Genomic DNA, 15,000 nt, shown 5'->3' on the forward strand with positions numbered 1-15,000 from the left:
GATCTCTGAACACTACGGCTGTGATATAATACAGCGTAACGCACCTCTCTGTGTGCCGGATCTCTGAACACTACGGCTGTGATATAATACAGCGTAACGCACCTCTCTGTGTGCCGGATCTCTGAACACCACAGCTGTGATATAATACAGCGTAACGCACCTCTCTGTGTGCCGGATCTCTGAACACTACGGCTGTGATATAATAAAGCGTAACGCACCTCTCTGTATGCCGGGTCTCTGAACACTACGGCTGTGATATAATACAGCGTAACGCACCTCTCTGTATGCCGGATCTCTGAACACTACGGCTGTGATATAATAAAGCGTAACGCACCTCTCTGTGTGCCGGATCTCTGAACACTACGGCTGTGATATAATACAGCGTAACGCACCTCTCTGTATGCCGGATCTCTGAACACTACGGCTGTGATATAATACAGCGTAACGCACCTCTCTGTGTGCCGGATCTCTGAACACTACGGCTGTGATATAATACAGCGTAACGCACCTCTCTGTATGCCGGATCTCTGAACACCACAGCTGTGATATAATACAGCGTAACGCACCTCTCTGTGTGCCGGATCTCTGAACACTACGGCTGTGATATAATAAAGCGTAACGCACCTCTCTGTATGCCGGGTCTCTGAACACTACGGCTGTGATATAATACAGCGTAACGCACCTCTCTGTGTGCTGGATCTCTGAACACTACAGCTGTGATATAATACAGCGTAACGCACCTCTCTGTGTGCCGGATCTCTGAACACTACAGCTGTGATATAATACAGCGTAACGCACCTCTCTGTGTGCCGGATCTCTGAACACTACAGCTGTGATATAATACAGCGTAACGCACCTCTCTGTGTGCCGGATCTCTGAACACTACAGCTGTGATATAATACAGCGTAACGCACCTCTCTGTGTGCCGGGTCTCTGAACACTACAGCTGTGATATAATACAGCGTAACGCACCTCTCTGTATGCCGGGTCTCTGAACACTACAGCTGTGATATAATACAGCGTAACGCACCTCTCTGTGTGCCGGGTCTCTGAACACTACGGCTGTGATATAATACAGCGTAACGCACCTCTCTGTGTGCCGGATCTCTGAACACTACGGCTGTGATATAATACAGCGTAACGCACCTCTCTGTATGCCGGGTCTCTGAAAACTACGGCTGTGATATAATAAAGCGTAACGCACCTCTCTGTATGCCGGATCTCTGAACACTACAGCTGTGATATAATACAGCGTAACGCACCTCTCTGTGTGCCGGATCTCTGAACACTACGGCTGTGATATAATACAGCGTAACGCACCTCTCTGTATGCCGGGTCTCTGAAAACTACGGCTGTGATATAATAAAGCGTAACGCACCTCTCTGTATGCCGGGTCTCTGAACACTACAGCTGTGATATAATACAGCGTAACGCACCTCTCTCTCTGTGTGCCGGATCTCTGAACACTACGGCTGTGATATAATACAGCGTAACGCACCTCTCTGTGTGCCGGATCTCTGAACACTACAGCTGTGATATAATACAGCGTAACGCACCTCTCTGTGTGCCGGGTCTCTGAACACTACGGATGTGATATAATAAAGCGTAACGCACCTCTCTGTGTGCCGGATCTCTGAACACTACAGCTGTGATATAATACAGCGTAACGCACCTCTCTGTGTGGCGGATCTCTGAACACTACAGCTGTGATATAATACAGCGTAACGCACCTCTCTGTGTGCCGGATCTCTGAACACTACAGCTGTGATATAATAAAGCGTAACGCACCTCTCTGTGTGCCGGATCTCTGAACACTACAGCTGTGATATAATAAAGCGTAACGCACCTCTCTGTGTGCCGGATCTCTGAACACTACAGCTGTGATATAATACAGCGTAACGCACCTCTCTGTGTGCCGGATCTCTGAACACTACAGCTGTGATATAATACAGCGTAACGCACCTCTCTGTGTGCCGGATCTCTGAACACTACAGCTGTGATATAATACAGCGTAACGCACCTCTCTGTGTGCCGGATCTCTGAACACTACAGCTGTGATATAATACAGCGTAACGCACCTCTCTGTGTGCCGGATCTCTGAACACTACAGCTGTGATATAATACAGCGTAACGCACCTCTCTGTGTGCCGGATCTCTGAACACTACGGCTGTGATATAATACAGCGTAACGCACCTCTCTGTGTGCCGGATCTCTGAACACTACAGCTGTGATATAATACAGCGTAACGCACCTCTCTGTGTGCCGGGTCCACGTCCTCAGGCAGTTCCCCAGCCAGCTTGTTCATCAGCATTTCCGGTGGATAATATGTGATGCTTTTATTCTCTTCACCAGAGGGTTCCTGTCAGGGGAAATTAACATTTCATGCAAATCTTTTATGCAAATCATGCAAATATGGACTGAAAAGTTTGTTATATTCGAGGGTGTATAAGATCATACAGAAATAACTTTAGTTGGCAATGTGATCTCTCCTAGCTCCTCCTTCAGTTGCTCGTAGGTCTTGCCGCCCTAATGCAGGAACAGAAGAGTGAGAGGTTGTGCATCTGCGTAGTGCGTTCGTGAACATGTTCTCTTGGGAACTCAATGGAAATCAAGCGTACACTCCACTTGGTGGGGTCCCAGGCCGTGAACCAGCCGGTGAAGGTCGGCGGCTCAAAGCCCTGCTTCACGATCATGATAGGAGTGTCGGGGTCTCGGGATCCAGGGTGGGTCCGCAGGTATTCCTGGCATGTTGTCACAGATTCCCGACGCTCCACATCATTTGCTTCATTTCCAATCCACAGAAATACCTAGAAGAACCAAACGCTGAAGTCAGCACTGCAAGATGTGATTCTAACTGAGAGAGACACTGACACTGTTGTTCATGTTTTTATTTTTTATATATATATAAATAAATGTGAGTGGATTCTGAATCTCAGAGCTGCTGCAAACACATCGCTATGATCAGATGCTTTCTGAACGGCTGTTTTCTCCTTTCTGTGTTGTTATTCTGTTATTGAGTGGATAGTGCAGCACATATTTACATATTCATCTAAATGTGGGCGGCGTTGGGATTGGGAACTTCACCATGACGAGTGTATCAAGCTTATAGCCACCAAACCTTACTTTTCATTGCAGATCAAAGATATAGTTTTAGTTCAAACTGTGTTGCTCTACCTGATCCCACGTGTCCAAAAGCATTACGTCATCCTCTCTCAGATCGTCCTGTGCGAACTGGGTCACCTCAGTCGCGATATACTGGCCCGTCTTATTGGAGCATTCGAAGAGGCGTGGCTGATGATCGAAAGTCACCATCTGTAATCTTTGAGAAGAAGTGACATCAACAGCCAAGAACTGATTTCCCATTGAATCTCTGAACACAACACTTGTTCTGTATACCTTCTGTCGCTTGCGTATGGTCCTTTTCCACCTAAGATTTCCCAGAACTCGTTTGGCTCCTGTCCCTCAGCCATGATGTCCTCAGACGAGCCGCGGCCGATGAAGGCGCTCACCTCTTTAGCCATGGCTCTCTCGTCCCCACTGGAGCCCTGCGGGGTCATCGAGAGGTTAGTACTGCAACAATGTCCATTACAGGGGCTTTCGCACCGCAGAGTTATAGGAACTCAGTTCTTGGATCTAGGGACCAGGATGGTTCCCTGAGAACTGATGGTTCCCTGAGAACTGATGGTTCCCTGAGAACTGATGGTTCCCTCAGGAACGTTATAAGAAATAAGAAATACATAATCATCTTTCTCTTGATCCCTCAAAGTCGCATTGGGTTTTCTCCTCAGCGTAAAGATTAAGAGCTTCATCTATCACTGTTTACATGTTCGTAGAGTTAGTTTCTGGAGTAAATATATAATCTATAATCTGTGTACACAGCTTTTTTAATAATAGCGGGTGCTGGTGTTTCGTGCGCGTTCGGCCAATCACTGAACACTAACGTCACTGTAGTTCCTATAGCGCTGGTTTAGGAGTACATTCACCTTTGGCTAAGCCCCGCCCCCCTTAGTTACTGTTGCTACATCCGTCAACTTCATCTGGGCTCTGGTTTGGTATCAACATGGCTTATGCTGTGACGGCTCTTCCTGCTGAAATTTTATCAAACTTTTATAAAGCAGCAAATAAAGTGTCGGATAGAAGTAGGCAGAAGGGGCTCAGTGTGCGTTCGAAGGCTTTATTCAAGACATACCGGAGAAACACAAGCAACAACAAGATCCAAATAGAGGCAAAAGCATAACGGTCACTGTTAAAACATGACCCACCGCATCATATCCTAATGGAGACGGAGACTGGGACTCACAATATCAGGAGCAACACTGTTCATGCAGAGCTGGTCTCTCTTCACTTCTATAATCGTTATTACAAAGCAAACGGACTACGCGAGTATAAAGTTGTGTTTATTAGCAGCGTGTGCTAGCGTATCAACAATTAGCGTAGAGAACCGAAATCATAACCTAAACAGCATAAAACTGTCTAACTAGTGTAACTCACAGTAAGGTTAAAACACAAAAGTGTGTTGTTGATCTTGAGGGGTTTCGCTGACTGAGGACGTCCACACAGTTTAATCCAAAGACGACACTAGTCAGGATTGACATCGGTTTTGGGAAGGGGAAAAACCTCCAACCTCTCTGGGAAACGCGTATCTGTGTTACAAATGCTCCAGACACAATGGTTAACCGTATTTTTTATAAAACTACGACGGTAATATCCTGCCGAGACCAAACATACGAGACGCCGGTGTTAAAGTCAATGGAGCGCTGTGAACAAGTGTCGGACCGCTGTGGAGCTCGTTCTCGGCTGCGCCGGCGTATTGATTGGTCAATCTACATTATAGGGAGTGGCTTAGCTAAAGGCGAATTAGTTTCTCCAAAAGAGTTTCTCCTAGTTCCTGCGGTGTGAACACGCCAAACTCCGGGAGCTCCCGCCAATAGCTCTAGGAACGACGAAGGGCTTCCTCCGGTGCGGAAGCCCAGTATGTGAAGAGTAGTGCTGGACTGCGTCACTGCTGAGTGCTTTCCCATTACAATACTATGAGTTATTCAACTCCTGTAGGAAGACTGCGTACTTTGCCATACCACAGGTAGACGCCATACTGGCTTTTCAAAAGGAAGACATCATTGGAGTTGAGAGAGCCGGCGAGAGCGGGAACCTCTACGGCTCTTGAGTTGCTGGGCTGAGAGCCACAGATCTGGAACAGCCGCACGGGCGGCTCCGGCTCCTGGCCACTCTTCCGGGACGTCCCTCCCTACAATGGGAACAGAGGAACTTTATTCACTAGAAACAACAGCAATTTCAGAAACCTGGAACTTATTCGCATTCGAAAGGATGCCTTTGACCGAAGATGCTTCTTGCATCTGAAGGATGTTGAGGTCTCCAAAATAAGCATAATCTCATGGGAGTCAGTGGGTCGAATAGGGATTATATAACATTACACAAAGTAATTTTTTGCTGATTGTTCATTTTACTCAATTAAAATCAGCTTAAGCAATATCATTCTTATATATTATAATCATGGTCTTTGTAGTTCTTTTGTTCTTGCTAATTATGTTCCAAAGCCAAGCCTTTTCAGATCACATGAAACGTAACATGTTGTAAAATGTGTCAACATTTATTTAAATGTCTTTTGGATATTTAAATTTAAAACTAAAGTTGGGTTGTGTCGTTGCAATGGGATTAAAAGTTGAACCGCTTTCTGCAGCAAATGAATCATTAAAAGTCAATTTTGCTTATAATATGATTATGGAATGTCACTTTGGTGTATTAAGAGCATGTCTGTGAAAGTTAGTAAAAAGATAGTAGTTGAGCACAGAACTGTTAAATCTAGATATAGCATTTAGTGCAGTGAATGCTTGAGTTGCACAGACAGCGAGTGCTTCGCTACCTCAAAGATCACCATCTTGCCCGTGAAGATGGCCATGAAGTGCCGCGGCTCCTTGCCCATGCAGACCCGCACCTGCACCGGCTGGCCGCCGTACTGCTGGTCCAGGCTCACGGCCTGATACGCACAGGCCGTCACTTCATCCTGCGACGCATGCCGGCCCTTCAGGAGACAAGCACAGGTTACCTCCGTCACTCATGTGCAGACAAACGCCAGAACCTTGGATTGCTTTGAGATATCAACACAGCGTTTGGCTCAGATGCAGTTGACATGATTGTAAATAAGCCCAACGTTGATTTTATGACATTCCAAATATGCTTTATAATAGTCATCATGTGAACCATGTATAATAACAAAATCAATCAATAAAGTGCATCCCTTTTTCTGGGGTTTTCTCAGCAGTGATGTAATAGAAGAACCTCCGAAAATGATTAAGGCGAGACACTACAGGTGAATAGGGTACAATTTTTAAATAATAGATATCACCATGAAACTTCCTCAGATGATTACTTACACAAGTTCATAAATTGAAAATGAAATTTGTATGTTTAATTATGCAAATAGGGCATTATCTCATTAAATATGCGATATATTTTCGGTAGATAGATCTGAACATATGATGAAGCCGGGTGCAAAATTCTTTTTTCATTTTGATTACACACAAGATGAAAGATGTTCAGAGGGATTTCAGGAGATATGCTTTCATGACCTAGGAAATCTAAATATAGTGTCTATAGCCTTAAAAAATCAAGTTTCGCCATATTCTTTTGATTAAAATGTCCCATAAATCAGGCCAGGAATGATTTTTTAACAAATCCCTCTGAACATATCTTCAGAATACTGCTAAGTGTGTAACTGGAGAGTTTGGTGTACATCGGCTGAGATGTTTATACTGGAGAATGACAAAAAACTCATTTTGAGAAAAAGGCATTTAAAGATTTGTAATGTAAAAATTCATACTTTTTTTAGTGGAAACAACTATTTACTGACACAATATCTCATCACATCATTAGCAACAACAATAAACACCACCTAAATCACATCAAAACTTATAAACACAGCATTTATGGCCTTCAACTGAGCAGAAAAACAGTCAAACACACACATCTGAGTGTCGGAGCGCGTCACGTGATGCTTCTGAACCGCAGCGGATGATGCAGAACGACAACTTTTGTTGAATTGCACATAGACAACGTTAGTAAAATAAAGACCTAAATGTGTATTTTGGACTTTTTTCACCACAAGTCTGAAAGAAGATGTTATTGAAGACAAATAGCCCAAAATCTCAAAATAACCAGTGAAAAAAACCCGATGTTTTTGGCTGCCGTGTCTCGCCTTAAAGGTTTTCTACCAAATGAGACCATGTTCTTGATGATAACTTTTTGCAGAGTTATAAATCATTCTTTTAAGTATGCCACTTAGATGTGAAATCAGTAAATGCCTCCGGGAGTCTTTCCTCTGCACATGCATGTAATGTGACTTCACCTTCCACATGTACAGAATGTGGCTTTTCCTGCCGTTGACATCATAGCTGTACAGAATCAGATAGCAATCTCCTCCATAGAAGTATCCGTGCATTTCGGGATTCACCGCCACCATCTCCAGCTTCTCGATGCGCCACACCTGAGGATGCAGAAGACTCGTGTGTATTTCTGTTTCCCATGATGCCGTGTTCTGACTCCTGTCAGCTGACCAGATCTGAGTAATCCTCTGTACCTGCTTCTGTCCGCTGCCGTCATCCACCATACGCTCTTGCGCCGCCACATCCGGCATCACATGCATCCGACTGGCATCAAACTTCTCTTGCGGGACATCAGCTGATCAATGAGAAGAAACAGCGAAGATTACGACCTCAAGAAATGAACATCATGTAGAGCAGAACTACCACACGGGAAAAGGCATCAGTTGACTTCGCTTAACTTGATTACGTTAATAATCTGCTTAATCGGAAAATTAAGTAATGTGGTTCACATAACGTAATTTTTTCAGTCAAGCATTACGTTTCTTTACTTAAATTTTAAGGCAACGGGTTTAAAACATTTTTTAAGTAAGTGAACTGAACATTTTTTTACAGAATACATTTGGTACACTGCAAAAAGTGTTTTCCTCAGGATTTTGTCTCGTATTCCAATACAAACATTCTGAAATCAAGATACATTTACTGGAGACGCAAAATGACTGAAGACACCATGGGCCGTATCTTACACCCGCGCAATTGACTTTGTACTGGACGCATGAATACATTTTTAGCTAACTGTGTGATTTGTATATATGTACATTTCTGAAATACATACAGTAACTTAGACAGTCACCTCTGATAATAGATCACTTTTAATTAATATCTTCAGTCATTCTTCTTCTCCAGTAAATGCATCTTGATTTAAGAATGTTTAGATATTTGTGCTGGAAAACCTCATTATTAAACAGATATCATCAGGACTGACATCAATGGCAATACGTTTCATTTTTTGTTTCCAAAAACTGTCAAAACAGCCTCAATTTTCTATATTGTGTTCCTTATAAAACTGTGTTTTTGAGCTGGAATAAAAGACGACATGTAAGTTAGTGAAGCCGTTTGTGTTTCCGTTCCACATTTGAATGATTGACTCTTCTTCCTGTTTGATTCTTATCATCTTCTTCCTGTTTGGATTCATGATTCTTGTTTTGTTCACATCATTCCTACATGTATTTTCTGTGTTCATTTAATAAACTATTGCTCAACATTTCCATATCTGGCTTGTTCCCGCTACGCAATAAAAAAAATACAACATTTAAATGCGACTTTTTGTCTTACAATTCTGACTTTTCTGCAGTTCGGAGAGAGAGAAAGAAGTTATAAACTTGTAATTAATTTTTAATTTTTTTATTCCGTGGCAGAAAAAAGCTTCCACATTTTGTAATAATCCTGTCATTGTATATTACAAAAATTGTTCATCTTCTGTGGATAAAAGCGTCTGCTAAAAGCAAGGACGCTGGCTACTGGTCGTAACCGTGGTTCTGTGAATGGTGGCCGCCGGAGACGCTCAATACATGGAGGCAGGAGTCGCGTCTCGCGCGTCACATCGCGAATCTCGTATCAATTCAGTCACTCGTGACCTCGACCGCTGACACGTCAGAAGCAATATATCATACATCACGTCGGCCTCTTTAGTCACTGACCCCTCGTCACTGTGAGAGTGCTGAGGCTGGGCATGCACAGCAGGAGTCTCCAGGTGTGTACAACGGCCCTGCTCATCAGCCAATAATGAATCTGAGGCTGCCAGAGATAATGTGTGCAGTTCATCCCCAGAACATTCAGCTGCTGGTTCGACCCTTGTCCACAAGGGGTTAAGCACAGATGTTCTCACTTCCGAACCTGTGCTCTGAGTGGCAGAAGGAAAGGCCTGGATGCCCTGCACAGCGCTGGATAGTGTGTGTGTGTGTTGCGTCCGGGGTCTGCTGCTTCCGCGGAGGCTCAGGTTTACTAGCTGAGCACTTGCTTCCAGTCTGAACCTTGGTTGTGACTAGTGCCAAAAAATCTTGAATTTCAGGTGAAAATTTTGCCAACCTTTATTGCCTAACCTCCAAAGGCATAAAATTACATTCCTGGCCATGGTCAGTTAAAGCCTCCCTGAGATGTCCGATGCCTGGACAGGCAGGACCTTGAACATGGGCATCCATAAGCTGCATAGGACTTCCGCATGTGGAACATGAGGCTAGAAAACAAATCGCGAGTTAACTATGACATTAATGCGATTAATCGCGAGTTAACTATGACATTAATGCGATTAATCACGAGTTAACTATGACATTAATTTGATTAATCGCAAGTTAACTATGACATTAATGTGATTAATCGCGAGTTAACTATGACATTAATGCGATTAATCACGAGTTAACTATGACATTAATGTGATTAATCACGAGTTCACTATGACATTAATGTGATTAATCACGAGTTAACTATGACATTAATGTGATTAATCACGAGTTAACTATGACATTAATGTGATTAATCGCAAGTTAACTATGACATTAATGTGATTAATCACGAGTTAACTATGACATTAATGTGATTAATCACGAGTTAACTATGACATTAATGCGATTAATCGCAATTAAATATTTTAATCGTTTGACAGCACTAGTTCTCACACAACACTCACTCAACTCTAGTGGCCGGAACACCGCGTTTGTAAAGACCCTGTACAACCAATGGGTCTGAAAACAATCCAATAAAGTCCATTAAATCTTTGTTTTTCCTCGAGACACATCTACAGCGGGGAGCAATGCCAACCCAAAAGCTGCGCACACTCGAGCGAGATCTCTCCGAGACCGACCGTGACGTATGATATATTGCTTCTGACGTGTCAGCGGTCGAGGTCACGAGTGACTGAATTGTTACGAGATTCTTGATGTGACGCGCCTCCACCCTCCACCATGTATTGACCGTCTCCGGTGGTCTGGAACAGTGAAATATAATGTAAACTATAATAGGGAGATTAAAAACAGAAGTACAGTGTAACTGAGGTTTAAAGACATTAAAAAACAGGCCTTCCTCTCAAAGTGTGTGTGAGAGACTCATACCGACTCTCCCCACGGTGTGTGTTCGGCCCAGACCCGTCGTCTGCTCTCGGACCCTCCAGCTCGTGAAGAGCTGTTTGAACAGAGCCGATTCCCCTCCGTCACTCAGAGACTCCACTTTAGTGCTGAGAGGATATCCCTTCAGTTTGATGAACTCCTGCAGAATCAGTCACATCAACACACAACACTTTCTTTACATGTGAATCTGCAGACTCCTGGAGAATGTCTGAAGTGGACGGTATAATAAAGTGTAACCTGTCCTGTAATGAATCCGCTGATTTAATGAAGGGAATAGACTCACCAGAGCTCGGGTCATTGCTGCTTGTCTCTCCGCCTTGTTGGCCGTCTTTCCCTTCCACACAAATATTGACATTCCCCCCTGATCCAAAATATAGCAGTCCTAGATAGATAGATAGATAGATAGATAGATAGATAGATAGATAGATAGATAGATAGATAGAAGATAGATAGATAGATAGATAGATAGATAGATAGATAGATAGATAGATAGATAGATAGATGTGAAGGTGGCCTATTATGCCCATTTTCACATGATGTAATATAAATCAAAATGTCAATAATTCCCAGTAGCGAGTGTCAGACACAGATGGAGAGACTCAGGAAGAGTTTACTGTTAGACTGTATAATTGATGTTTCTGAATGGTTAGTGGATACATTTATATAACTTAGTTGTTGTGGAGTTATGTTGATTCATCTCCTCAACTAGCCTGACTAACCCTAACCCTAACCCTAACCCATGCTAATCTATAAACTGTTGTATAGGTGTGTGAACTGCAGTAGGATGCCCACGGAGCCAGAACATATGGAGATATAGAACATATGGAGATATGGCAGTATGGTTTAGTGTGCGGCTGTAATGTGGGACTGCTGTTCCTCCCTCAGGGATCTAGTGCAGATCGTCACCCGTCGTGGGCAGTTCCCGACTCTTCTGTAGGACTGGGGGAAATCTGAAACCGCTTGTTCTGGGAGACTGATAATGATATATGGGGATTATAAAATAAGTATTGGGTGGATGTTTACCATTATGGGCTGGTTGTTAACACACTATTGTAACGCTCTGAAACGCAAGTATCAAACGCGAAACGCAAGTAACTCTGTGGGCGGATCCCGGCGCTGTTGCTATAAAACACAGAGAAGTGACATTGGGGATGATGGAGAAACACACACACATTAGCTTCGGTTAAATAATAATAATTTGGGTAAATGTGTAATCTAGATTAATTTTTCACATCTTCACGGACACAACAATGATTTCCCTCGTGTGTTAATATTGTTCCTTGTAATAATGTATGATTGGCAAAAATGAAAACTGCTGCGTCTGTTTAGATCATAGACTGTAAAAAAATATGGACGTAGTGTCCGTGACGTCACCCGTAGGTTTCTGAAGAGCATTTTTGAAGCCTAAAGTGGGCGGAGCCGGCCGTCGCCATCTTGGCCTCGCGTCACCGCTCGTCACTCCCGGATAACAGAATATGGGCAAAGAGGCGGAGCTGAGGAGCCTGGCTATCTGAAACCACGCCCACCTAGCGCGACGTTATGGAGTTAGCAGGCTTGGGAGCTAATGCTATATGCTACTCACAGTACCAAGTCTGCGACTGCACAGGGGCTCGCGCTAAAGTGACACTGACAGTTGATGATTAAAATCTGAATGGCAATTAAAAGGTCCTGTTTTTGCCCTTCGAAATATTGTAATAGTTAAAAGACATAGCTACAAGTGAGACTGTGTATCGCGATTCTGTGCAGCTAAGTTATTCTGCTTGTTGAAAATGTATTATGCAGTAACTTTACAATATTAGGCTACTCTGAGAGTGTGTGTGACCGTGATTATGTGCATACATGTCAGTCACTCTTTATTACTGTCTATGGTCCGTCAGCGCGGCATCGCTCGTCAAGTTCGTAGAGAGCTTTATTATTCAGTCCATTTTAAATTCTGATTTTGGCCGCATCTCAATTCTCAAATGGGTCAAAACATAGATATATTACCTGTGAAGTTCAAGTAAATGCGCTAGAAATACGCGCTCATTCAAGGATGTGCATTTATTGCATGGACGGAGAAACACAGACACCTGCAGGATTTAATCTGACGGTACATAAGCATGTTATAATCTGTTCCAGAGCAACGGCACCGCAGAACGAGTGTAGCCTTTATATCTATAGACGTTTTTAAATCTGAAAACTCCAAAAAGCAACGAAATTGTCAGACATCACATCCAGTAGTGCATGTTCACAGAGGAGAACAACTGGAATACAGCGCTGGCTGTTCTCTCGAACGACACTCGACGAAAAACGGCGGAATCCAAAGCCGTGGGCGAGGTAATGGGTGTATTAAATTATATGAAATAATCCCGAATAAAAGCACAAACACGGCAGAGATGGCAAATTCAGCAGCTGGAATTTGCTGAAGTGAAGTGACTGCTAACCGGCTAGCATTTACATCAGCGGGAATCCGCCTGTCACTCAAAAGTGGACACACCCTTACTTTTGCAGAACTTTAAATATTAATCAACTACACGGGCGAGTTATAAAAAAATGCACCCCCCTCACAGTTGTTATGAAGGGCAAAGTTAGCTTTATAGACCAAAGCCACAGAGAGAACCAGGCTGTAAACATGTTTTGTTCTGCTGTAAAGTTGGGCATTTTAACATGCGGGAGATACAGATTTGACTCCCTTCTGCAGCCAGCCTCAAGCGGCCAGTCGATGAATTGCCGTTTAATTCACTTCCGTGTTGGTTTCAAGAGAGAGACGGGGAGGTTGCCGCTTGGTTTAGATTAGAGAATCAAAGTGTGTGTGTTGTTCACACGCTACATTATGGCCAAGCACGCGCGCTTAAAATACCATATGACTAACGCGCGGCGCCGCTGTCTTTAGACTGGGTTTCTCCTGGTCAGCGGCGGAGTTGTTTTCTGGAACTGCAGAATATCACCAGGGAACGTTTGCGCCGGAACACACTCCTCTTTACACTGAACCGCCCCCCCGAGCGCAAGTTCATTCCCTAATTTACCGCCGTGCGTCTGTGGAGGGAAGAGTCCGCTGTGCGCGGGTGCAGAATAGGAATGACACATGCGGCGGGTGCAAGATACGGCCCATGGTGTTCAAACACCTTATAAAAGTGAATTTTGCATAATAGGTCTTCTTTAAAGTACTGTCAGTCAAAACTATGGGGTCGGTAAGATTTTATAATGTTTTTGAAAGAGTCTCTTCTGCTCACCAAAGCTGCATTTATTTGATCAAAAATATTTGATATTATTTTATATTAAAATATGATTCCAGTGAATATATAATAAAGTGTAATTTATTCCTGTGATGTTCAGCATCATTACTCCAGTCTTCAGTGTCACATGATCCTCCAGAAATCAGTGTAATATGATGATCTGATGCTCAAGACACATTTATGATTATTATCAGTCATATTTTATTGGAAACCGTGTACTTACATCGTGATTCAGCAAGTCTTGTGTGAGTGGACTGGTGGCGATCTCAGTGATGTTCATCGATCCGTTCGCATCGGACACGCTTCAAAGTTTGAGATGCGTTAGATTCACTCGCACAAACATATGAGCCAATTAATCAATCAAGTGATAAATTATACATGTGACCCTGGAGCACAAACCCAGTCTGGAGCCGCACGGGTATATCTGTGGCAATAGCAACTATACAGCGTATGCGTCAAAATTATCCATTTTTCTTTTATGCCAAAAATCATGAGGATATTAAGATCATGTTCATGAAGATATTTAGTAAATGTCCTACCGTAAATATATAAAACATGTATTTTCGTGAGTGAATGCAGCACAATTGTGAACATAAATGCACAACTTTAAAGGTGCAGTGTGTAAGTTTAGCAGCATCTAGTGGTGAGGTTGAGAACTGCACCCAACAGAAGTTACGGTGGTCAACAGGAAGTGATGTCGTCGTCTGAGACAGCAGAGAGTAGCCAGTTAAACAATGAGGTTTCTCTACAAAGATAAATTAAGAAATTAGGTTTACTTCATTATTCAGTAAAACGATATGTGACGAAACGCGTGTGTCTGTTCAGGGCCACCGTAGAACATGTGAATGTAAGCGGACCCGCGGTGTGTGTAGAACATGTGGATGTAACCCGCGGTGTGTGTAGAACATGTGGATGTAACCCGCGGTGTGTGTAGAACATGTGGATGTAACCCGCGGTGTGTGTAGAACATGTGGATGTAACCCGCGGTGTGTGTAGAACATGTGGATGTAACCCGCGGTGTGTGTAGAACATGTGGATGTAACCCGCGGTGTGTGTAGAACATGTGGATGTAACTCGCGGTGTGTGTAGAACATGTGGATGTAACTCGCGGTGTGTGTAGAACATGTGGATGTAACCCGCGGTGTGTGTAGAACATGTGGGTGTAACTCGCGGTGTGTGTAGAACATGTGGATGTAACTCGCGGTGTGTGTAGAACATGTGGATGTAACTCGCGGTGTGTGTAGAACATGTGGATGTAACTCGCGGTGTGTGTAGAACATGTGAATGTAACCCGCGGTGTGTGTAGAACATGTGGATGTAACCCG

The 15,000-nt window shown here is 43.5% G+C and overlaps 1 protein-coding gene across 1 annotated transcript in view; it reads right to left on the reverse strand.

The window, feature by feature from the left end:
* The window catches only part of avil (advillin), a 26,465-nt gene that overhangs the window by 3,131 nt on the left and 8,334 nt on the right, over positions 1 to 15,000 (reverse strand). The window contains exons 8-19 of the mRNA XM_079597074.1: positions 13,899 to 13,977; positions 10,744 to 10,842; positions 10,446 to 10,599; positions 7,596 to 7,696; positions 7,365 to 7,502; positions 5,883 to 6,041; positions 5,067 to 5,246; positions 3,398 to 3,546; positions 3,176 to 3,320; positions 2,620 to 2,808; positions 2,459 to 2,527; positions 2,253 to 2,360 (exon numbers count right to left, since the gene is read on the reverse strand). Coding sequence (XP_079453200.1) covers positions 2,253 to 2,360; positions 2,459 to 2,527; positions 2,620 to 2,808; positions 3,176 to 3,320; positions 3,398 to 3,546; positions 5,067 to 5,246; positions 5,883 to 6,041; positions 7,365 to 7,502; positions 7,596 to 7,696; positions 10,446 to 10,599; positions 10,744 to 10,842; positions 13,899 to 13,977 — 1,570 coding nt within the window. The remainder of the gene's footprint in view (positions 1 to 2,252; positions 2,361 to 2,458; positions 2,528 to 2,619; positions 2,809 to 3,175; positions 3,321 to 3,397; positions 3,547 to 5,066; positions 5,247 to 5,882; positions 6,042 to 7,364; positions 7,503 to 7,595; positions 7,697 to 10,445; positions 10,600 to 10,743; positions 10,843 to 13,898; positions 13,978 to 15,000) is intronic.

Source organism: Phoxinus phoxinus (assembly GCF_949152265.1).
Source record: "Phoxinus phoxinus genome assembly, chromosome: 22".
Lineage (NCBI taxonomy): Eukaryota > Metazoa > Chordata > Actinopteri > Cypriniformes > Leuciscidae > Phoxinus > Phoxinus phoxinus.